We start from the raw sequence: 24,796 nt of genomic DNA, 5'->3' as shown, positions 1-24,796 counted from the left end.
GTACATTTAAATATCTAAGAAAGAATTTAACTTTTACTCTGACGTACACATTTTGTTCATCTCTTTTGAAAATCTAATCCCTTCTGAAACACTAGACACAAAATCCAAACTTTGAATCTAACTTCTTTTATTCTAGATTGACTGATGTCATTTTTTAATAGAACAGTACTGTTCGATTTTCCTATTCTATTCTGATTAACAAGAAACCAAATAGTATATAGCTCTCATATAGGATAAGATATAATTGTCATGTTGGCTTTTCTCTATTAAGTACCACTTGTCTGATTGAAACATGGGATGGGAGAAGAACATCTTATGTTATTGGCAGAAGAATTTTTGGCAGAGTGCCTACTCATTTTTATTTGTTTCTATCATATCCCCCCCCCCAAAAAAAACAAAACTAAAAAAAATAATAGTCGACCTCTGATAGACACAATAATATCAACTTAAGGTAGCACAATACAAAGATTTTTTTACTTCCAATCACTAACCTTTGAAATGCTGTAACTTTCTTATGAATGCATAGAAAATAATAAAAGAGGTATATATAGATAGATAAAAGATTAATCTTTTAAATGAATGCAATATTTTTATTATGCAATCATTATGTAATCAATTATTATTTAATTAGTGACAAAATCTGGGTAAGTTCACTTGAATGAATTTAGCTCTATCATCTCTTTAACTATACAGAAAATTTTAACGAAATCTTAATCAACACATCATGGGCTTCAAAAGGGTGTCTCAGATTGTCTCTATGGTATTCTATTCTCTCATAAATCTCTAATTAGTGTAAACATCCTGACCACATAAAAGAAGATAATGTTTAATTAGGTGTAAAATTTGTTCTATACACTCTATCTGAAATCTGAGACACCCTTTTGTAGATAATGGCCATAGGAACAACATATAATAAATTCAACCCTCTAGGGATACCTATGCAGAAGCTAATTTCATTTGAAAGTGGAAATTTGGTGAAAAATATTTTAGACACAGTTAACATTATAATTGGTTACATAATTGTTGCATAATACTAACATTGCATTAATTTGAAAGAGTAATCTGTTAGCTATCCAAAACTACCACTATTATAAATTTTCAAGCATTATTAAGAAAGTTGCAGCATTTTAAAACTTGGGAGTTGGAGTTATAAAATCTTTGTATTGTGCTACCTTAAATCAGTTCATGTAGTATACGTTAATAATAGCGGCTATTACAAAAGCAAAACGATACAAAAATATCATGATGTAACTTGTAATCTTGAAAGAGGTCGGACCGTTGGCTTTGATATATAAAATATCTTAGTCTGTTCTAAGTCATGAGCCTCAGTTCAGTGGTTGTCGTTTGTTGTTGTTCGTACCAGTTCTTTCTATTTCTTTAAATAGATTAGTGTGTTGGTTTTCCCGTTTGGATTGTTTTACACTAGTCATTGTGCGGTCCTTTATGGCTTGATGTTCGATGTGAGCCACAGCTCCGTGTTAAGGCATTACTTTGACCTATAATTGTGAACTTTTTGTAAATTGTGACTTAGAAGAATAGTTGTCTCACATGCACTTATATCACATCTTCTTGTCTATAGAGACGAATCCTTTCAATTTATGAAATTTGTACTTGGTTTCAGAAGTGTGGAGTAGGTAAGAAATTTAAAGGACGTTATATACATGTACTACTATAAAATATTAAATGTTGTACAAAGATAATTATCCGAAAAGTAACTTAAAATGCATAACCTAAGTAACCAGAGGCACCATGTAACATTTATCGCCCTACTTATATAATTTCATACAATTCATACAATGCAACAAGTATGGGTTGAATGCTCGCCGCGATATACAACAATGTAGCCTTTTTGTGCTTATGCGGCGTAAAGCAACAAACAATCAATCATGGGTTGAATGATTATTATTTTGGGAAAATCTTGTATTGCTGTTCAATTATTTCGGACTGAGTAACTCCCATAACATCAAAGTTGAGAATATAATAGGCAAACATGAAAAGACAATACATTGCCGGGTAAAATTCAGGGCTAAAAGCTGATATAAGTAGTTGATGGACGATTCAGGTTTCTAAACACATTGTTTTCTGAAATCTGCATTCATGTTAAGACACCGATATTAGAACATAGCAAGTCTCAGTAGTTAAGTTGTTTGAATTTGATATCAATAACTATTAGTGTTATACACTTGTAAAGACAATTGTTGCAACATGTTTGGTCTGTCATTTTGTTTCATATTCATACTTCAAGTTAAAACTGTTAATGTATATTGAACGTTTTTGTAGTTTTCCTTTTTGTATGTTCTTTTATATAGATTTGTTAGTACTTTTGTTGACATTAAAAGGAAAGGGTCAAGTCAAAAACTAGTTTATTCCCGTAACATGTGTCCGAGTGTCCCAAGTCAGGCATCTAGTCAGTGGTTGCCTTTTTTTTTTTAGGTTTTTTAGTTATGCTTATTTTACTTTTATATTTTGAGAGTTTTATTGTTAAGTGAGTCTCTACTTTCATATTCTAAATGTATTGAACAACAATAATAAGCAAGCGAGTTTTATCACATGATTAATGCTAACCAATCAGCATCGTTTATTTAACGATGTTGAGCAATAAATTCAAATAGAGTGTGATGAAGAGATCTCAGGTGATGGTGTTTTGCTGTGTAAACAGCAGCAGACACGCTGATAAATAAAACGTCTAAATTCACTATTAAGAAATCCATAAATTAATGGATTTACAGCACTGCTTATCAAAAACGACCTGATGAAAATTTGAAAAGCTAAAAGTTCAGGATCAGATAACACGTCAACCTCATAGTCAGTTGCTATGGTTCGCCACGTGACCAAAGCCAAATATGGTAAAAATGAAATGATGAAAGCTATAGTAATGGCGATCATCATAATGGTATATTGTCTTGTATGTAGTCTTCTTGAAATTGATTTTCTTGACGATCGATGGTTATATCTCACACTTCCAAGACTGCTCGTGGATACATTTGGAGTTAATTTTACTTTTCCTTTATGTGTTTTGTGTGATTTTCCGTTTGAAAGTTTTGCGACTGTTTTCCCGTCCGTACCTTCCTTTAGAATAATTTCCGTGGAACGTCTATTAATAGACGGATCAATGTCGTCAGAGTCCTTTGAATCTTTTTCTGCGCAGTACGGTAAATAATTTGGAGGTAATACTATGTTTTGATTGGTTACTTCCGACATTTCTATGTGAGGATGGCCAGAATTATCGGATGATGGAATGTTGTTGTTATCATTTTGTAGTTCCGTTATTGTTGCTAAGGGCTTGTCATCATTCTCGTCTTTAATTTGAATTTCTAAAGCATAACTCACTGAATTACGTTTTGAACTATCATTGCAACTTTCTATTTCACTCGCAACTGTTTCTGCCGGACTGTATCGCCGACTTGTATTTTCACTTTTTTGTATATCTCTTTTAAGACGGCAACATTTCACTCGAAAAAGTGTCTTTCCAACTAAAGCGTACAGAACAATCAAAGCACTGACACATATTAAAAATATTAAAAATAAAAACACATTGTAGACTGTTATTAAAAGTTTGTAGTCATCGTCTCGTATCATGGTGCAATCACTTCCGGTTAATCCAGGTACTTTAGTAATGTTTACACTTACAATGTTGTAAAAAGCGAGGCTTGGCCAAGAAATACAAAATGAAAACAAACAAACAAATCCAATTATAAGTCTGGTTATTTGTAAGGTGAGTTGTCTTCGAAGTGGTCTGCATATTTTTCTATACCTGTCAACGGCTAAAGCCATTAAGATTCCACCTGAACCGATAGTAGCAAAGTAGTTTACAAAACGTAGAATTTTACAAGCAACCGCACTTTCGAATTTGTAAAAATGGGTCATGTCCACAATTTCTAATGGCATTGATACAGTACATACGATAAGATCGAAAACTGCTAACGCAAGAATAAAGTGAAACGATGAAGTTGATCTAGCTCTGAATCCGTAGTAATATATAACCATGGGGTTCCCTATCAGTCCGATTGCCATATATACTGAGACTATACCAATGGCTGGCATAAGAGTTTCTGTCATTGCATCATTTATCTGATTGACTTCACTGTAATCCATATCAAAGTCCTATAATGAAAAAAAATAATTAGTATAAATCCAAAGTTGTTTCCAAAATTTCTTATTTCAAAAGTCGTCGTAATGGCAACCACAAGGTGTATATGTTACAGTGAATTTGTATAATCAGGGATTATGTAGAATCCCTGATTTTTCAGGGAATATGTAGAATCACTAAAATCATTAGTAATTATATATAATCCCTGGAAATGACCAGTGATTTTACATAATCACTGAACATTTTAATAATTATTCTACAAATTCCCTAATATGATTTCAGGGATTATGAATAATTTAATGATCCTTTGTTTGATAAAAAAAATAATATAGACAAATTATATTTTTTTCTTTCATTAATTCCTTGCCAGATGAAATAATTTTGCTTTTAAACACAGAGGATGATCTAAAAGATATAACCAACACAGGGTTTCGAGATAAAGTTGAAGACTTCAAAATTAATAATATTAACATTCCCTTTATAGCAATAGCTTTACATGTATTGTTTGTTTATTAAAAGCCAGCGTCAAATGAATATTCAGGTAAAAAAGAAGATGTGGTGTTATTGCCAATGAGACAACTGTCAACAAGAGACCAAAATGACACAGAAATTTGTATAATCAGTGAGGATCATTAAATTATTCATAATCCCTGAAATCATATCTTTTAGATCATCCTCTGTGTTTAAAAGCAAAATTATTTCATCTGGCAAGGAATTAATGTCTACATTATTTTTTTTATCAAACAAAGGATCATTAAATTATTCATAATCCCTGAAATCATATTAGGGAATTTGTAGAATAATTATTAAAATGTTCAGTGATTTATGTAAAATCACTGGTCATTTCCAGGGATTATATATAATTACATAATTTTAGTGATTCTACATATTCCCTGAAAAATCAGGGATACTACATAATCCCTGATTATACAAATTCACTGTAACATATATAAACACCCGTTTCATGATGTACTACATGCGCAGGGGCTGTATAGCAAGTCAAGGTCGTAAAAAACTTCCATTTGTTGTACTAGATATCACTTCCGAAATAGTTCGGCCAAAGTCTTTTATCGTGGAATAAAATTAGATTAATAAATGTTTTCTTTGTCATTATCTTTATTCAGAGTGTTAACGATGTGTAAAGCGGTGGGTGACACACATATATATATATAATTTCTAACTATGTCGCTGTCAGCATAGAGTATGGCATGATAAAATTATTCGATTCTAATAGGAAAATGCAGAACTAAATGTGATTCGAAGCAGACCTATAAGCAACATTCGAAAGGGTGATAAGTAGATGAAACATAAACATTCTAAATACTTTACAAAAGACAAGCTTTTCTGCCAAAGAAACCTATAGGCGTCCGTTTCATTGTAGAATGCACTTTTTAAATATTTGACACCATGATTAAACTAATTCTAACAATGGTAACTCTTCCGCCTATTTTCATAAGTCATTCGAATCGCGACTTGTAAGTAGTAGATCGACTCCACCGCGTTAGTTAGAAGGTTCGACCCATAGCTGGTACACAAATGTTTTTGAAAATTAGGTGTTTACTCTTCTCAGCATGCAGCATTGAGAAAAATTAACGAAAAAGGTGTGCAAATAATATGTCTGGTTGACATGCAGACCCTTACCGTGAAAAAAATCTGACTACATTTAAGATGCGTCAGTCTCGTATAAGTTGTCATATTACGTCCATATTATGCATGTGATGACTCTCACTTAACCTTAAACCGGCATTCCTCATCATAAATCATTTTCCCTATCGATATGGTATGAGTGATAATGAGACAACTCTCTATCGATCCAAGTGAAAAAGGAAAACAATTATCATAGGTAACAGTACGGTTTTCAGCACGGAGCCTTGCTCAAACCGAACAGTTAGCTATAAAGGGCCCCAAAAATGACTAGTGTAAAACACTTTGCATGTAAAACTGACGTAGTTTAGTGTTAAACATATGCATGTAAAACCCGTACATATAAACATTTAGACTTTAAATCATCTAATCGGATTTAATCTCTTTTCAATTTAAGACGTGCCAATAATTGTGCCAACGCCTAGAATTGTACCTCCTTGTATAATACACAGTTTGTGTCTAGACTATGGTGGTTTAGATGAAAGACACTACGTAGAAAAAATACGGCAAGAGAAGATCCCTAGACACAAAAGTCGTATTATATCTATCTGGTAAAACCTAACTAAGTCTCCTGTCTCTGACCTCTTAAAAAATGTGAAATAAACTGCTGAACAATAACCATCCCCGATAACTCTTTTTGTCATCGATTTTGTGATGAAGTGCATCAATAACAGTATTAATTGTTTCTTGTGTACTTATATGATTTTGTCGAGCTCGGTACATGTAATGATTGCATATTTATAGCTTTCGCGCAACCAAATGAACGCCCTTAATCTTTGACATGCTGCTAGACGGAAGATGCCTACTTGAAAATATTCTACATACATGCCCATGGCCAATGCCCAAGTACAGCAATCCCGGGAGGATGGGACAGGGGGATGCAAAGGTTAGTTTACAAGTACTGCTATCCCTTTAAAAGCCAAACTTGTAAGTTTAAAAAGGGGGATATATAACGTGTAGTATATAATGTAGTGCTACCATTATGAATTAGGATAAGTTGCGAAAAAGCATATCACACAATTGAATAGTTCCCTTGTGTTGATTTATGATTTTGCATTTAAAGATTTGGTGCAGCCTTATTGACGCCCTTCATCTTTTACATACTTCTGGATGGAACAAATGCTACATGTATACCCAATTCCGACAATCCATGGAGATAACATGTGTTACGTTTGATATACATGAACAGCTATCAATCACTATGATTTATGAAAATTCGCCATTTAAAAATTGCAATCATTAATTCAAAACAAAATATTGCAAATATTTATAAACCAACAATTTCAACGCTTATATGGTAGGAAAATATTTGAAACATAATACATATCAAACTAATTTAAAATTCTAAAACAATTCAACACAAACCGTTACATATATAAACTACCATACCTGTTGTTTTTCCTGACAAGTTGTGTCTAATGGACAATTAAAAGACCATCATCTATCACCTATACATGAACTGTCTACAAAGACATCAACAATCTTATTGTGTATTGGATTTAATGATGGAATATACATGATAAACAGTCGATGTATGTTTTTGACGTTTCCTTTCGAGACATTGTTTTTTTTACAAAGTTATTAGACGATTTATCACTATTAATAAATTTGATATCTTATTATGTTTATACTGTAAACAATGTCATTAAGATGAAATGCACATAACACAATGATTTAGTGTGATATATATATGAAATTTGCATGTTGTTGTTCTTTTCTATGTTCTGAAATGTTGATTTTAAAATATTTCTGATTGATTGATTGATTGTTGGTTGCTTAACGTCCAGTGGCAAATATTTCATGCTTGTTCAGGACGATAGTTTTGATTGACATTTGTTATAAAATTCAGAAATTGCGAAATTTTCTGCAAATATATATTTTGATACTGTATCTGAATAACAAAAATATAAATCCCGATTTTGCTCTCACTGCATTCACTAAGAGTACTAGTATATGAAATTCGATAATTAAATGAATGTTATCTTTTCTATGCTCTGAAATGTTTATATTTAATAGTTTCAATTGACCACGATTATAATACTTGTTTTTTTTTTTATTCGATCATTCGTTTGATTTTTCTTTTATAAATTTTCTTTGCAACTATAAAACTCACATAATTAGCATCAACAAATAAATCTTTTTAATGTGCGCACGTAAAATACAAATATAATGTCAAGACGTCATTGAGAAATGAGATAAGAAAATTCATGAGATATATATTATTTATGCAGATAAAATGACGAATTTTATCTTTAAAGAACACATCTTTTCTCCCTCCGAAAAAAAAGAAAAAAACTGCAAAAAAAAAAAAATAACCCACATTTCCTACCTGATTATTTCTATATACTATCCGATTATTTTGAAAAGAAACGGACATCTCATCCCATTTCTAGTTGTATCATAATTGCGGGGGTCGTACGTATTATTCACACGGTAAACAATAAAATACCATAACCCTATGTTTACCTAGAGGTAGTAAAAACAAAAAGATGTAATTAAAGATTTCACCTCGTATATTTAAGTTATTGTCGATTGAATACGATATAAAGCATTAAGTAGATGTATAGGTCACGTGACCCATGAAAACGACATCTAACATCGTATTTCTCTCAGGTATTTGAAACTGATCTCTATCAGCTGACAAGTTTGTGGTGAAGTGTTTGTCATTTTCAGCCCTATCTGTCAATTTCATTGCTATGGAATGAGTAAAGGGAAGATTTATAAACTTATTGACATTTGATAATTATTTGAACGACCTTACATCGTTGTCTTTTGATAATTTTCTCTTTTAGTTTTATTAACTTGACATTTGATAATTATTTGAACAACCTAACATCGTTAACTTTTGACAATTTATCTAATCTTTTTATTTACTAAGATGAATAATTTTAAACAAATGCTAGTTTAAGCGACAATGTTTAAGTGCATGGAGACTGCGATAAGGGGAACGTAGTTGCGACTCACATCCTACCACGAAAATGCCCCTCCTTATTGTAATCAAATCATTTTCAATCCTTAATTTTCCAAAAGAGAAATTGAAGCTCAAGAGAAGTTACCAGCTTTGTCAATTCTTTATATGCTAATTCTCTGATTTAACTCCTTATTTTGTGTCAGTCCATTCATTTAAATTCAGGTTCCCAGTACAGGTCACTGGTTTTGCAAAATTCTCAAACAAGCCGAATAGTGTTATCAAATGATCAGTTTGAAAATGCACAAAAAGGCCTAAAAGTGTTATCAAATAACCAAACAAGATCAATAGCAATGTTTACCACGATCAAAATGGAACAAATGGAACTAATCACGCCGAATTTGATTGTGCATATCAAGTCAGACATCATTCTCGTAACTAGTTTCCGTACGTTAATTATAACTAATTGTATTTTATTTTTGAAGAACTGATGTAAAGTGCTTTTGATTGCCTTTGTTTAGACTCGGGACAAATTAGATATTCACATTACGAAAATACACCCGTATATTGTTGAAATCTTTTTTGCCCTCTACATGTGCATGCCTCAAACTTCTGGTTCACTTGCTTCTCAACACTGAAGTTGGGAGTTTTGAATCACGACGGCGCAGGTGCACTCAACTCCAATCTTAATGACTAGGGTTTTCATTTTTCCTACCGAAGGTCGGTGGTTCTCTCCGGGCACCATGACTTCCTTCACTTATAAGAACTGGCCGAATTGGCACAATAGTGTTAAAAGGGGCATTAAACACTTGTCAATCAAACATTCAATTTGCACACCAATTGCTGGATTTTTGACTTATACCATACTGGATTTTTTTGTTATTCCTGCATGTAAAAGAGTTTGTGAAGGGCTCACAAGTTATTCATTACTAGTACATAACAAAATATTTGTTCATATCTAACATCCCCTTCTTTTTTTTCCAGTAGCAGTCTGCTACAATTTAGAATTCATACTGCTAAATTTTGCCTAAGTATACATCTGCCTAAGGATCTAAAAATACCTGCATTGAATTATGAATGTAATGTTTTAAAATAAAGCCACATTTTTGGATCTTATCCTTATTATAAAGATGTTATCCTCTGTGAGTCATCTTTACCGAACAGATACTTGCTTCAAGGTGTTTTATACATAAACTTAAATGTGAATTTAAATATCTTTGAAGAATAAGGCTATAAAACGTACATGTAACTTGTAATTATCCACACATAAGCTTTTTTTTAAACGACATTTTATGGGTCAGATATTTCAATTTTGATTTATATTGTCCAATAATTAACGTTATCATAATCACCAATTAGCATAATTCAAAAATATTGAAGAATGTTATATTTATTTCAATTTTTGGTGAAAGGGTGTTGGTTGAGATATTCAATTTAACAATACACTGACACCAGAAAACAACAGATTAAGCAAAGCTATATACTAATAAGCATGCTATCTGCTAGTGTCGACATGAATTAGTACTAATTTACCTTGCTAACTGCATGACTACACAGAATTTTTTAATGCAAAATAAAGTTCAAACTGAATTTTAATGCTAGTAAATAAAATGTACTTCAAAATATCTCTAAAGTACAAGCATTATACGACTCCGTTGACTTTTTCTTGTCCTTTTTAAAATTTAAAAATGTTATCTTGAATAAAAATCAAAGAAAATTGATACTTTGTACTTTAACTTTAAATTTGATTGTCATCAATTAAATTGTCGTTTCAAAAATTTGTATGATTAGTGGTTAAATAATGTATTCTTTAATATATTTGCACCAAAATCTTAGTCCTTGAAAAGTTTTCAAAGCTTTTCTTGCAAGGATTAAGTACAGTTACGAAATAATTTCATTTATGCCTAAAGAGGCAGCTAATTTTCTCTTAATTTATTTTACACCAGGGCCAACTTTATGTCTTCCAACCTTAAGGCAGATCGGCCGGGTGTCTTTCACCATCTTGCATGGATGTTGAAATGGCTAATATTTATATTATTATCACAAAGGTATTTACAAATTACAAAAACTTTAAGTTTGAGTCACCCCCTCCCAAAGAACAACAACAACAAAAAACACAACAAAAAACAAGCAAAAATACACAACCAAACAACCCGAAAAATAGCCATATAAGGGGAGATTACTTAGATAGGCTCGCTTTTGAATGAATGTGCTGTAAGTTTGCCCATTTTCATGCTTCTTTTTCTTCAAAAATACAATGATCATAACAGGTATATACATGTATCACGGAGCTTCTTTCGACCAACAGGCTGTTCAAAATTGTAAATTCCTATATAGACGTATATGAATTAAAATCAAGACAATTGTTCTTTTTGTATTTAAGCTAAAATAATATAATGTATTCCATATAAAAATAAATGCTTTGTGGATGTTCTTTGAAGCAAACATGTATATGTCAATATATGACAATAGATCGCACGTAATCGTAATTCTCAAGTTTATGCTTTGTTAACACTGACCATGTTCAGTGTTATTTGCATCTATACTCTTTGTAGAAATATTCTATTAATTGTTGCATGTACGTGAGTGCTCTTTCGAAATATTTTTTTTCTTTATTCAAGTTAGCATGAACTATAATTCCTTATCTTTATTTAGAATTCCGAATATATTTTTGCATTATTGGTTGATATAGTTTCAATGCAATCGATTGTAGAACAGTATCGTTACCATTGTACATTATCGATATAATCGTACACACAATCAGTACCCACGTATGTGTAAAAAGGCGGGTGTCAATCTCACGCTACACGCATGTTCGAGCACTGAATAACTAAGTCAGAGTCTTATTTTGAGAAAGATGCCGAATGTTCTTGCTTGTGTGTAGTTTGTTTCTTCTTATAACAACAACAGCAGCAGCATTTTTGACAAATAGTTTTGACAAAGTTACGAAATTCTGTATTAAAAAATCCATAAATCAAAGGATTTACAGCACTACTTATTAGAAAAGAGCGTATGAATATTTGGTAAGCACAATAAGCAGCATCCGAAAAAAGATGAAACTCGTGTTCTTCCGCTAAAGTCCGCCATGTGACGAGTCCAAGATAAGGCAGAAAGCTCACAATAAATGCTATTGATATTGATAGCATGATAATTGTATATTTTTTAGTATCTACGTTTTGAGCATGTAGTTTCTTGTCATTTTTATCAATGTCTATTGAACCCCTTGGATCTCTTGATTCAGATGCTGCTGGAACGTAATTGCTGTCACTGTACTCTGATAAACCAGATATACGTGATGTTCCTGATGTTGCCGAACCTTGACGAGTTGACTTTGACCGATCCGAATAATTTGACATGGCAGATCCGTTTCTGACTTCGTTTGATATATGGATAGAAATAGATGAAACTCCTTTGGAAGGTGATGCTATCGAAGCTCCTTCCGTCAATTTTTGATCCGAAAAAGCTGAATTTTTGTGAGAGTTTTGAGGGTGAACTCGATTTTCACTTTTGGAAGACACTGGTCTGCTTGATGTCGCCGAAGAAGGTCTACTCGAAGAATCGAGTTCTTTGATTGTAGCTAAAGGTTTATCATCTGTTTCGTCGGGTATTTCGATTACATTCGAGGTTCTTCGACTTAATATTCCAATTGATGTTTTAAAATCACTAGAATCATGTGAGGCATTATTTGTGTTAGACGATTTTGGTTTTGCAGCATAGAATTGAAATTGTTTCAAATTTATAAGTCTCTTTCCAACTAGACAATACAAAACTATGATGCTAGTGATCGCAACAAAGAAAAATATGAAAAGTATTATATTATAAATTGTTATGTAAATTTTAAATGAACTATCTCTCGTTGTTGTGCAGTCGTAACCGACAACTCCCGGAACTGACGTCACATTAACTTCATGTGCTCCGTAAAAGACAAAACTTGGCCATGATACACATGCAGAAAACATGCAAGTGATGACGATGATAATTTTTGTAAGCTTTAGTGTAATTTGTTTTTTAAAAGGATGACAAATTTTTCTATAACGATCGACTGCAATTGCTATTAAAATTCCCCCAGATGATATGCTTGCAAAATAATTGACAAAACGGAGAATCTTACAAGCAATTGTATTTTCAAACTTAAATGAATTTCTCATGTCAACGATTTCCAGAGGCATTGATATACAACATGTTATAAGGTCGAAAACTGATAGTGCCACAATGAAATGATAAGACGATGTAGCTTTTGCACGACATCCATAATAAAATGCTACAAGAGGGTTTCCGAATAGTCCAATCAGCATGTAGATTACAACGAGAATTATGGCGGGAAGAAGTGTAACTGCCGTATCATCATTTACTTGGTCAAGTTCTTTTGACGATGACATGATAACACTAAAAGTAGTCCGACTTCATTAATGGTTCTTTGATACAATCATCTCTTGAAATAATATCCTGTTAAAAAATAAAACACATGTAAATGAAAAAAAAAATGTATTTACTGTTTATAAATCGTCAAAACATCAGGCAGAAACGTTATATTTTAACAAGTGAAACAAGCTAACATGTATACTTGTATTAACCAGCTGTTTATTATAACCTCTTAATAGTAACTGAGCTAATCGGGACTAAAAACTGGAAAACATCTTATGAGTAGACATGTGACACAACATTAAGTACAGTAATTCAGCTAAACTTCAATTTCAATTATCATCAACAATTTTTCAAGTCAACTAAAATTTTCAAATTCTTCATAGACAGCTGAATACTAAAATAAATTACATATACAGTAGAAATAATTAGTAAGTCTATTTAAGTCTGACATGTTGTTTTTTACAGAAAATAAACCCTAAGTAAAGATGTCCATATATTAACAATTTCCAAAAGTACTTATGTACTAATGGCAGGTGTTCAGTTGAACGGCCTTACGTATGTACGTGTCATCAGGTAACATAAATCTTCAATGTAGGTACCATTTAATCGACTTCATAATGTAATAACATTAACCACCAATTTTTCTGCAACAGATGCGCATTTCGACAATGTCTCTTTAGTGATGCTCGAGGCCAAAATATTTGAATATTCGTAAGTCTGACGTTAGATCAGGAGAGGACCCGAATAAATACTAATGAGCGGGAATAGTTTCACTATCTCTTTCCACTACCAAATCTAGTAAGCAGCTTTGATGTCTAGTCTAAAGACCAGAAACCCCTACGATAAGGCGTGAATTATTTTGTTCCACTGTACTTGATTTTAAATTCTTTTTTTGAATGAAAGAGAATTGGATTTTAATAATTACACGGAGCTTATTATATATAATTCAAAACATTTCAAGTGCAATCGACATATTAAAAGGATCATTCATTTGAATACATTCATCAAATAAATACAGTACTTAAAAAACGAGCAATTGGTTGACCTCGTAAGATATTTGATAGAATTTTATAAACAGTAATATACAAAGAAACCTTTTAAAGTACTCATCTCGCGTCTATTTGACTATAAGCTAAGTTTGTAATGTAAACTATCAGTGAATAGCTTGAAGAATATAGACATGAAAGGTTTAAAAATCATATAGTATATAAATATGGCCCACTTATTGTTTTTTATTCAAACTCTTTTTAAAATGATAATAATAACATTTCATGAAATTTAGAACGTCCGAAGCGCTTTTGTGAATTTACTTCCATCGAGAAAGCTCAAAATATATAGTTGTTAAACTCTGTGTCATTTGGCCTCTTGTGAATTGTCTCATTGGCAATCATACCACATCTTCTTATTTCTTTATCTAATACCAGCTATTGGTGCCATATATTAAAATCTGCTGTACTAATGTATACATAATTTCAGAATCCATTTTTCATAACGTCTAAAGGAAACTCAGACAAAAATATAAAAATATGCCGTACCGATTGTAAAACAACTGTTTTTAAAAGTAAGCAAAAACACAGATCCGGGCATATTTGCATTGCCGTTAGCCAACAATTGGGCGTGTAAATAGGGAAACAAAACAATTTGTTTTAAAAAAAAATGTTGAAATTAGGTCAACCAACATAGAGATGAAGAGCAATGGTTAAACGGGTTATACACAGGAGCAGAACCTGAACCTTGCTATCTGGGCGGGAGGGGGGAACCATGAGACCAAAATTAGACATGGTTAAGAGAGTGTGGAGTGTGGTAGGTAATGGTGTTGATGGGGGAGGGGAGGGGTGAATCGAATCATCGTTTCTTTATACATATATATATATTTTACAATTTCACTCTAATTGGTTTTATTGTTCTTCCAATTGATCTGTATTATAATTTTCCTTTAAGCATGCATGTAATATTTGCCACTGAACGTTAAGCAATAAAAAAAAATCAGCTTATTTATTCTGTTACGTTTGATCAAAAATTATTTCTGATAACATTAAATGAGATATTTCTGACGCTGATCCCATAATGTATATATCTTAATTTTACTGTTAGATAGTTATGCCTGTGTATTTAGCTATCACATGCATATCTGGATACATGTAGTCTTTGTTTGAACGTCAGCACACATAAGTCTAGACTTGCTACTCCCGCGATTGAACTGAGGCTGGAAATTCTTGAACTTCTTATATAGTAATATTTTATATTCATGAAAAGAAGGAAGATTGTTTCATATAGTAGTTGGATTACTGTCTCTTCACATGCCTGTACCTACATCTGATTTTAATCATAATAAACTTTGAATAGCAATGACCAAAAAATAATAACCCATATGATTACAAAATCTCTGTTATATGCTCCATGTTATCCCCCTTTTTGTTTTAAAATCACTACAACAAATTTTCAAAAATAAAAAGGAAAAAAAAATGAAAAATACAAAACAATCTTACCGTCAGGAGAATATAGTACTTCCATAGCTTACGATGTCATTTTTCATATCCATACACTCACAACTAATATTCAACTAAAGAAAAACATTTGAATTGGTATTTAACAGAGCAATACACATTATAAAAACCGAATTTAATCTTTCAACATGTATATGAATAGAGCTGTTAAATTATTGAATATAAGATTAGAATTAGGGTTGTAAGGTTTAATGAACCCTCGTTAAAAATACCAGTCTTAAGAAAGTGTGAATTGGATTAACCATCATTAAAATCACCGTATATAAGATAGACCATCACGACACTGTCTTTTTATTTGAAGTGTAAATTGAACAGCAAGGTATTATTAGTTACATAGTGTGCTAGTGACCTAATACGGTATATATGGGGTCAGTAAATTTCATATGGGGATTCGAGCGATGGGGTCAGTAAATTTCATATGGGGTGAGAGCGAAGCTCGAATCCCCATATGAAATTTACTGACCCCATATATACCGTATTAGGTCACTAGCATACTATGTAACGAATTTATCTTACCGACTATCTTAACGTGTGAAATTTAGACCTATCAAAATGAGCAACTCCTCAATACTGTTAGTATTAAGAAATTACTTCCATTGATCCTACAAAAACAGATACCAACAATAAAAACTTGTGAGGGTTAAATGTGTTAGATGAATTTATTCAATCTTAATCATCAATGTCTTCGTCTGTTCAAACCTTTACGATTTTTTTCTCAGTACCGTTTTGTTTTTATAAAGGGACGTAACACCACTACTAACTGTGTATGAAATAAGCCCCGCCTCCCTACTACCTAATATGGAATATAAAGGGACGTAACTCCACTACTAACCGTGTATGAGATAAGCCCCGCCTCTCTACTAACCTAATATCAAATATACACGGTCTCCACGAGGGCGCTTTTAACCAATCACATTCCTAGAAATGTATAGGAGGTAAGATAAATAAACTTATGGTTTATCATTAAAATCTGTAAGTTTAAGCAAATAGTGTCTAGCTGCATGGGGTCGTGTCTTACTGAAACTGACCATAGTATCACGCTTTTATAAACTTGGGGTTATTGTACTACTAGAATTATTAAGAAATTTCATTGCGATCAGTATTTCATACTGATATTGCACATCTTGCGAGTGCAAAGAAAGGTAGAATATTTTTCAATACTTGGACAATTAGTTTTTTATTACTGTAAATTCAGAAATTATTGCGTGTAGTAATTATTGCGATTTTGTCATTTTGGACTGAAATGCGATTTTAACTTTTGAGATATTGAGAAAAATCCTGTTCAATTGATATAAAAAATTATAAAATGAGAGTTTTAATTATTGTGAATATAACGCTGTCGCATTTTTCGCAATAATAAAAACATCTCAATAATTGCTAAATAATATAGTACCAAATATTTCACCAAAATTGATTATTTTGTTTTCCAATTCCTACGGTTTTAATTCATTCAGCAAGTACACAATGTCCATTTCCACCATTTTGTTTATCTCTTGTCTGGTTGCGTGGTATTTTGTATTTGAGATAGTTTCCACACCGTTTTGATTCGAGCGCTTCTGAAGAGACTTTTTATGTAGACGAAACGATGTGTCTTCTGCAGACAGTCTTTTTAAATAGATGTAAAATTGACCGTCAAGACAGTATATAGCTCCTGCAGTGTAACATGCATACTTCTTAATGTTTGAATGTTTTGATTTAAACTTTCTTTATGGAGACAAGTAAATAAAAGGTGGAGAAAAAAAAAACCATTCAAACGCACCACATTAATTAGGTTTAATTAAATAATCTTTTCTTGTTTACACTCTTTTAATGTTAGTTTTGTTTGACATAGGTCTAGTGCATATGATATTGATCTTTAAAGGCCAGTTAATAAATTGCTATTAAAGGGAACGACCATTCAACTTCAAAAGGGGGATGTTGTTTGTCTCCTGTCTCCTGTCTCCTGTGGTCAAACAGATGACAATATATATATATTCAGAATCCAGATTTTCTGCATGATACCTTAAATATAGTGTTAAATTATGGAAAACAATATAATTTGATTGATAGCGTCTAAAAACTTTAAGAAAAAGTGTTTTTTTTCTGACTCAGACAAAAACCATAAAACCAACCCACCTTAAAAATAAACGATTGTTCCATTGTTCAGTTGCGATCTATACAAACAACTTCTTAATTGTGAATTTACGTGTATAATAATAAATACTGTTTGCCCAATATTCGGTGGCAAATATTTCAGTAATATTCTGGAAATTTACATTGTATGATATACATGTAGCACTGCATATAAATTCTCCTTTGTGACAGAAATTTCTAAATTGGTGTGCAGTCCTTGGTCATGCTTCAGTGATTCCCTATCTAATCATTCTAATTTTTCTTACGTGTATAATAGTGAATACTGTTTGCCCAATGTTCGGTTGCAAATATTTCAGTTATATTCAGGAAGTTTACATTGCATGATATAGCACTTTATATAAATTCTCCTTTGTGACAGAAATTTCTAAATTGGGGTCCAGTCTCCGGTCATGCTTCAATGATTCCCTATATAATCAATCAAATTTTTCCCAGAAAAGGGGGAGGGGGCTGGTCCCTTGTACCCCATAATCTCCCTTTCCAGTCTTGTGCTTTGAGAATGTTGAGGTTAACAGATACATGCATAATAAGATAAATAGGTTTCCAAAACTTCGGTCGTTTCAGAGGTTCACGAAGAAACATATTTCTTATACGTCTTAAAAAGTAAAAACACAAAAATACTGAACTCAGAGGAGAATCCAATCGGAAAGTCCCTAATCATATGGCAAAATCAAATGACAAAATAATTCAAAAACGAATGGACAAGAACTGTCATATTTCTAACTTGGTACAGGCATTTTCAAATGTAGAAAATGGTGGATTAAACCTGGGTTTAAAGCGCTAAACCTCTCACTTTGATGACAGTCTCATCAAATTCCGTTATATTTACAATGATGCGTGAACTAAAAGCGATTTAAAAAATATATACCTTAGTAGGTTTGGCAATTTGACTCATTTCAACCTTGTGAACTTATTGTTCGTCCGCATTTCAAAAATGTGGACAATCAACAAAAAAGAAAAATACTCGTAATTGTATCACTTGAAAGAATGGGTCCTGTAATCAATTCATAAGTACTAGTCTAAGCTTTCGAAAGAAAAAAATAAATCAAGAATATCATAAAGGAGAATGAAAATTATCAGCAGATATAAAATCTAGATTGAAGGCTAGTATTGTACGACCATGCAAGTTCACAATATGTTTAAAACCTTTTTGAATATAACTGTTTTATTATACATTTTTTTTTTAGTCTAGCATTGATTCTTTGAGCTGGTTTTTTTTCAATGCCCCAACCCCCTTCTTTTCGCCCCGAAAAATAAGGCAAACACGGCAAATAGTTTTGTGCATAGTATACGTTATCAGAATTTAACAACTTGAAGTATAACCTGTTTCGGTCTTTCAAAAAAATCAAGATTTGTCTCCCCTTGAACGTCAAAATGTTAAGATGCAGAGGTCAATGCTCGTGTAAATATGTCCTTTCATTACTTAAGTTAGACAGCAACGCAAGGACTAAAAAAAGCAAAAAAAAAAACATATGGACTATTCCACTGAACATTATATGATTGGTCAGAAGACAAGTCTGCGATAAAAGTTATATGTTTTGCAGAGTTTCCTAAATGCCGACCACCTCCTTACAAAAAAATACAGAACGCTCATGTGTCTAAAACCAACCCGTTTACAGTTCGATTAGTTGAAAAACAAAAGTCAGAATAAAACCGAACAATGCAAATGTTTGTGTATAATTATTCATTACAAGAACCTAGTAGGTTATTATATTCTAATATAGTTAAATGATCTCTTTAATGGTATGATTTTTCAACACACTCATAAAGTAAGGGTTGAGGGTAAATTATACTTATGAGATAGCTGTAGTAAATCTCTTTACCATTGATAATAAACCAAAGGATCTTGAGATGTGGGGTATTTGCACCAATTACTCCAGAAGGGGAAACAGATCCAATTTTTTAGCTCATCTGGCCCACAGGGCCAAGTGATCTTTTCTCATCATTTGGCGTCCGTCGTCTGTTGTTCGTCGTCTGTCGTCCGTAGTCTGTCGTTTACCTTTACAAAATTTCTTCTCTGAAACTACTGAGCCAAATTTAACCAAACGTGGCCACACTCATCATTGGGGTATCTAGTTTAGAAAATGTGTCCGGTGACCCAGCCAACCAACCAAGATGGCCGCCATGGCTAAAAATAGAACACAGGGTAAAATGCAGTTTTGGGCTTACAACTCAAAAACCAAAGCATTTATAGCAAATCTGACTTGGGGATTAAATTGTTTATCAGATCAAGATCTATCTGCCATGAACTTTTGAGATGAATCGGACAACCCGTTGTTGGGTTGCTGCACCTGAATTAGTAATTTTAAGGAAATTTTGCAGTTTTTGCTTATTATCTTGAATATTATTATAGATAGAGATAAACTGTAAACAGCAATAATGTTCAGCAAAGTAAGATCTACAAATAAGTCAACATGACCAAAATTGTCAGTTGACCCATTAAGGAGTTATTTCCCTTTTTTAGTAAATTTTTAACCATTTTCTAAAATTTTAGTATTCTTTTAAAAAATCTTCTCCTCTGAAACTACTGGGCCAAATTTAACCAAACGTGGCCACAATCATCATTTGGGTATCTAGTTTTAAAAATGTGTCCGATGACTCCAGCCGCGAACCAAGATGGCCAACATGGTTAAGCATAGAACATAGGGTAAAATACAGTTTTTGGTTGATATCTCTGAAACCAAAGTATTAAGAGCAAATCTAACACAAGGTAAATTGTTTATCAGGTCAAGACCTATCTGCCCTGAAAGTTTCAGATGAATCGGACAACCTGTTGTTGGGTTGCTGCCCCTGAATTGGTAATTTTAAGGACATTTTGCCGTTTTTGGTTATTATCTTGAATATTATTTTAGATATAGATGAACTGTAAACAGCAATAAAGTTCAGCGTAGTAAGATCTACAAATAAGTCAAATGACCAAAATGGTCAGTTGACCCCTTAAGGAGTTATTGCCCTTTATAGTAAATTTTTGTCAATTTTCGTCAATTTTTGTAATCTTTTACAAAATCTTCTCCTCCGAAACTACTGAGACCTGTTTAACCAATGGAAGTTGTCCACAATTATTATTAGGGTATCTAGTTTAAAAAATGTGTCAGATGACCCCCACCCCCGGCAGAGCAAGATGGCCGACATGGTTAAAAATAGTACATAGGTTAAAATGCAGTTTTTTGGCTCATATCTCTGAAACCAAAACATTTAGAGCAAATATGACGATTACATTGTTCATTAGGTTAAGATCTATGTGCCCTGACCTTGAAATTTTCAGACCAATCAGGCAACCCGTTGTTGTTGCCCCTGAATTGATATTTTATCGAAAATTTTGCAGCTTTTGGTTATTATCTTCAATATTATTATAGATAGAGATCAACTGTAAGCAGCAATAATGAACAGCAAAGTTAGTCCTACAAATAATTGACCCCTAATGAAGTTATGTCCCTTTATAGTAAATTATTAACAATTTTCATAAATTTTGTATTTGTTTTTTTAAATTTTTACAAAATATTTCTACTGTAACTACTGGGCCAAGTTCTTGATAGATGAAGTTATTTGTATGCAGCAAGAATGTTCAGTAAAGTAAGATATACAAACAAATCACCATCACTAAAACACAATTTTGTCATGCATCCATCTGTGTCCTTTGGTTTAATATGCACATAGACCAAGGTGAGCGACACGGGCTCTTTAGAGCCTCTAGTTTAACTTATCTTATCTTATCTTATCTTGACTTATCTGTGGGTATTTCTAGCATAAAAATTCCGCGACGGCCACTAAATACATGATGGTGTTCGTAAAAGATTTGATTAATTTATAAATGATATCGGATATGTTCCTTACGTCGTAACTACAATCCCCTTCCCTTTTATGAATGTGACCTACCTAATTAGAATATTTACCGGATTTGTTATCACATAAGCAACACGACGGGTGCCACATGTGGAGCAGGATCTGCTTACCCTTCCGGAGCACCTGACATCACCCCTAATTTTAGGTGGGGTTCGTGTTGTTTACTCTTTAGTTTTCTATGTTGTGTCATGTGTACTATTGTTTGTCTGTTTGTCTTTTTCATTTTTAGCCATGGCGTTGTCAGTTTATTTTCGATTTATGAGTTTGACTGTCCCTTTGGTATCTTTCGTCCCTCTTTTATACATGTCTATCAAATAACACTGTAGTATGTTAGTTTTATATATTGCTGAGGACAATTTCATTTAAGAATTGAATGCTCTTTTTTGTAAATTTATTGGGGTGTAAAAGCGTTGACCGAAGTACATTTTGTATGAAGCGCGGAAGCGCTTCATACTCTAAATGTGCGCACGGTCAACGCTTTTACAACCCTATAAATTTACAAAAAAGAGCATTCAATACTTATAATTACATTTTTACCTATATGATTATGAAAACACGCCTTTTATCAAGTTTTTATTTCATTTACCTGTGCACTTTATTGTGAGACCTCGTGTCATCAAGAATGAAAAGTTGCATTGTGTAATGCAATTGATTAAGGAATATCACGAGATTGCTAGTTAGCCAATCAGAATAACGTATTATAATGAAACATACATCTAATGTAATTATATAAATATTACATCTTTTAAACTCATGTTTCTCATTTTTACATTCAAAATGTATGCGACGATTCTATTCTTGTTTCGTTGTCGACATCTGCCTGTTTTACACATTGGGAACAGAGCATTCTTCTCAGGCGACCACAAACAAATGTACTGAAGTCAGCATTAAAGAAGCCATAAATGATCGGATTCACCACGCTACTCAACATCCATGAGCGGAGGAATATATTGAAAAGAATTAGTTCTACTTTCGATAGGATTTCCCTTTCATATTTTAGCGCCAATGTCCGCCATGTCATTAATCCAAGATAGGGGAGGAAACTCAGTATAAATGCCATACTAACTGACAACATTAACAACGTGTACTTCCTCAAATGTATGTACTGTTCACGGATCTTCTTCCGTCGATGCAATATGCTTCTTTTCTTCTTCAATTTCGTACCTCTCGTGTCAGAGTCAGAATCTGATAAATCAGATGTATATAACCCCTTTGGTTCTTGATTAGCTTGTGATGAAATTTCGTTTTTATAATGCAAAGGAGTAACAATTTCCTTGCTTAGTGCTGTTTCATGGACTTTGTTTTTAATATTTGAAGAATTTATAGCATTTACTTTCTTGTTTGATTGCTGTGCAGTGGAATCGCTGAAACTATTTGTTTCTTTAATTTGCAAAAGAGGTATGAATGTACTTGTTGGTTGTTTAGCATAAACTACTGGCTTAAACCGTCTGAAGTTTGCATCAATTTCACTTTCACTTGTAGGCGGTGTGTAGTTGACGTTGGCCGATTTTCGAGCAGTTGCCGAAAATCGGAACTTTTTGAGATGACATAATTTCTTTCCAATAAGAATATACAAAACGATTAAAGTTGTTATACAACCAATGAAAATAAGGAAACAAACACCGTTATATATAGATATATAGACTTTATATTCTTCATTTCGAATCGTCGTGCAATCGTATCCATTCAAACCTGGTGCAGACGATATATTTACGACATTGATGTCGTAAATAACGAGTGCTGGCCATGCAATACATACAGAAGCAAAGCATAAAACTCCAATGATAATCTTTGCTGATGTCATGGTAATTTGCGTTTTGAATGGCTGACAAACTTTCCGATATCTGTCGACTGCTACTGCAATCAAGACTAATCCAGACGCAGTACTAGAGAAGTAGTTCACAAACCGGAGAATTTTGCATGCTATTACACTCGGAAAGTTATAACTAAATCTTAGATCCACAATTTCTAATGGCATAGATATACAGCACAAAATAATATCATAAATCGCCATGGCTACAATAAAATAATATGAAGGTGAAGGATTAACGAAGCATCCATAATAGTACGCTACAAGAAGGTTTCCAAATAGTCCAACGAACATATAAATGCAAATTAATAAAATGACCGGAAGTACATTTATTGCCATTTCGTCGTTTATCTGGTCAAGATGATAAGACGTAAAATTGGTGCTATTATTCATAATAACTTGCTTTACAATCCAATAATTTTACATTTTCTTTTTATTTTGTACTCTCCATAGAAAACCCAAAAATATATGACGTATTCACTGAACAAGGTTTAACTTTTATGTTTATATGTAGTGTTTGATATAGGATTGAGATGTTGATGTTTTTTTTCTTCTAATTATTAACTAAGATAATCCCATTTCCTCAGTGATGTTTACGATTTTCACAAGTACATTAAATATACACGTTTCTTTGTACACGGTAGGTACATGGAACCATCGAAATCATCAAATCCTATCTTTGAAAATGCAAATTTTCTTATTATTGCTGTCGTTGAATATGTCGAAAATGCATCCTCATATTTAAAACATCATAATGTTTTGTCTTTCATGGAAATTGTTATTATTTTTACTATGAAAATGTCAACAAGAACATGGTTAATGTACACAATTCAATATTCAATCAGGAAGTGGTTACTTTTGCGTGTCGGATATAAAAGATGTTTATTAGGGTCAGACGATCGTAATTGACTATCTTGACTAATTGATATCTTCCTGTTGTCATCAGGTCTTTTTCACTAAAAGAACTTCTTTTGAAGTTGCAAATAAATGAAATAACTACTTTACATCAAAGATGGGCTTGCTCTCTCCATTTTATAGTTTTGAGTCATACATACACATCTTTCACAGTCAAAAAAATTAAGGAAACGGAACCAGTCTTAAATTACAGACTTATTATAAAACAATAATAAACACTATCAGTTCAAATAATGCGGTACCTGAACGTGTTCTCAAAGCACTAAAGATGCTGACATGGCGTAATGCCGATACTTTCACGTGACAATTGGTGGCTGAACGTAAAAGTTGTTTCCAACAAAAACCCATCTTAATAAGCAAAGGAAGACGCATTATTAATACACTTTGAGGCAAAAAATATATTTTGTTTGGAATTTCACAACAGAAATAGAAGAAACATTTGAGACTTGTTTTTAAACTATGAAAATAACCATATAATTATATAATTTAAACAAATATACCAAATTAATTTACTGCATTCAACAGATTTAAAGTACATTTCATAACTTTATGAATATACTATTTTTGTACAAAAACAGAGTTTA

At 32.6% G+C, this 24,796-nt stretch overlaps 2 protein-coding genes across 2 annotated transcripts; both read right to left on the bottom strand.

Moving 5' to 3' along the window:
• Positions 1-2,526: 2,526 nt before the first annotated feature.
• On the bottom strand, positions 2,527-15,590 carry LOC139497619 (uncharacterized). The gene is made up of 3 exons (XM_071285851.1): positions 15,497-15,590; positions 11,495-13,088; positions 2,527-4,104 (listed from the first exon to the last, which is right to left on the bottom strand). The coding sequence occupies exons 2-3, from the start codon at positions 13,019-13,021 to the stop codon at positions 2,605-2,607; spliced, it is 3,027 nt and encodes a 1,008-aa protein (XP_071141952.1). The 5' UTR covers positions 13,022-13,088; positions 15,497-15,590; the 3' UTR covers positions 2,527-2,604.
• A 6,457-nt stretch (positions 15,591-22,047) lies between these two features.
• LOC139498464 (D(2) dopamine receptor-like) lies at positions 22,048-24,154 on the bottom strand. Its single transcript, XM_071286851.1, has one exon. The coding sequence runs from the start codon at positions 23,688-23,690 to the stop codon at positions 22,260-22,262; it is 1,431 nt and encodes a 476-aa protein (XP_071142952.1). The 5' UTR covers positions 23,691-24,154; the 3' UTR covers positions 22,048-22,259.
• Between the last annotated feature and the right edge of the window lie 642 nt (positions 24,155-24,796).

The sequence above is a fragment of the Mytilus edulis genome, chromosome 12, assembly GCF_963676685.1.
Source record: "Mytilus edulis chromosome 12, xbMytEdul2.2, whole genome shotgun sequence".
NCBI classification, from domain to species: Eukaryota; Metazoa; Mollusca; class Bivalvia; order Mytilida; family Mytilidae; genus Mytilus; species Mytilus edulis.
Note: the sequence above shows the minus strand (reverse complement) of the source record. Positions and strands in the feature narration are given on the sequence as shown.

What these genes read in the sequence shown, in the direction of transcription:
- LOC139497619 (XM_071285851.1), bottom strand. Translation starts at nt 13,021, where the DNA reads ATGTCATCGTCAAAAGAACTTGACCAAGTAAATGATGATACGGCAGTT. An exon ending in AAGAACATTCGGCATCTTTC is followed by an intron (nt 4,105 to 11,494) that starts TCAAAATAAGAC and finishes TTTTCATTATAG; the next exon opens with GACTTTGATATGGATTACAG.
- LOC139498464 (XM_071286851.1), bottom strand. Translation starts at nt 23,690, where the DNA reads ATGAATAATAGCACCAATTTTACGTCTTATCATCTTGACCAGATAAAC.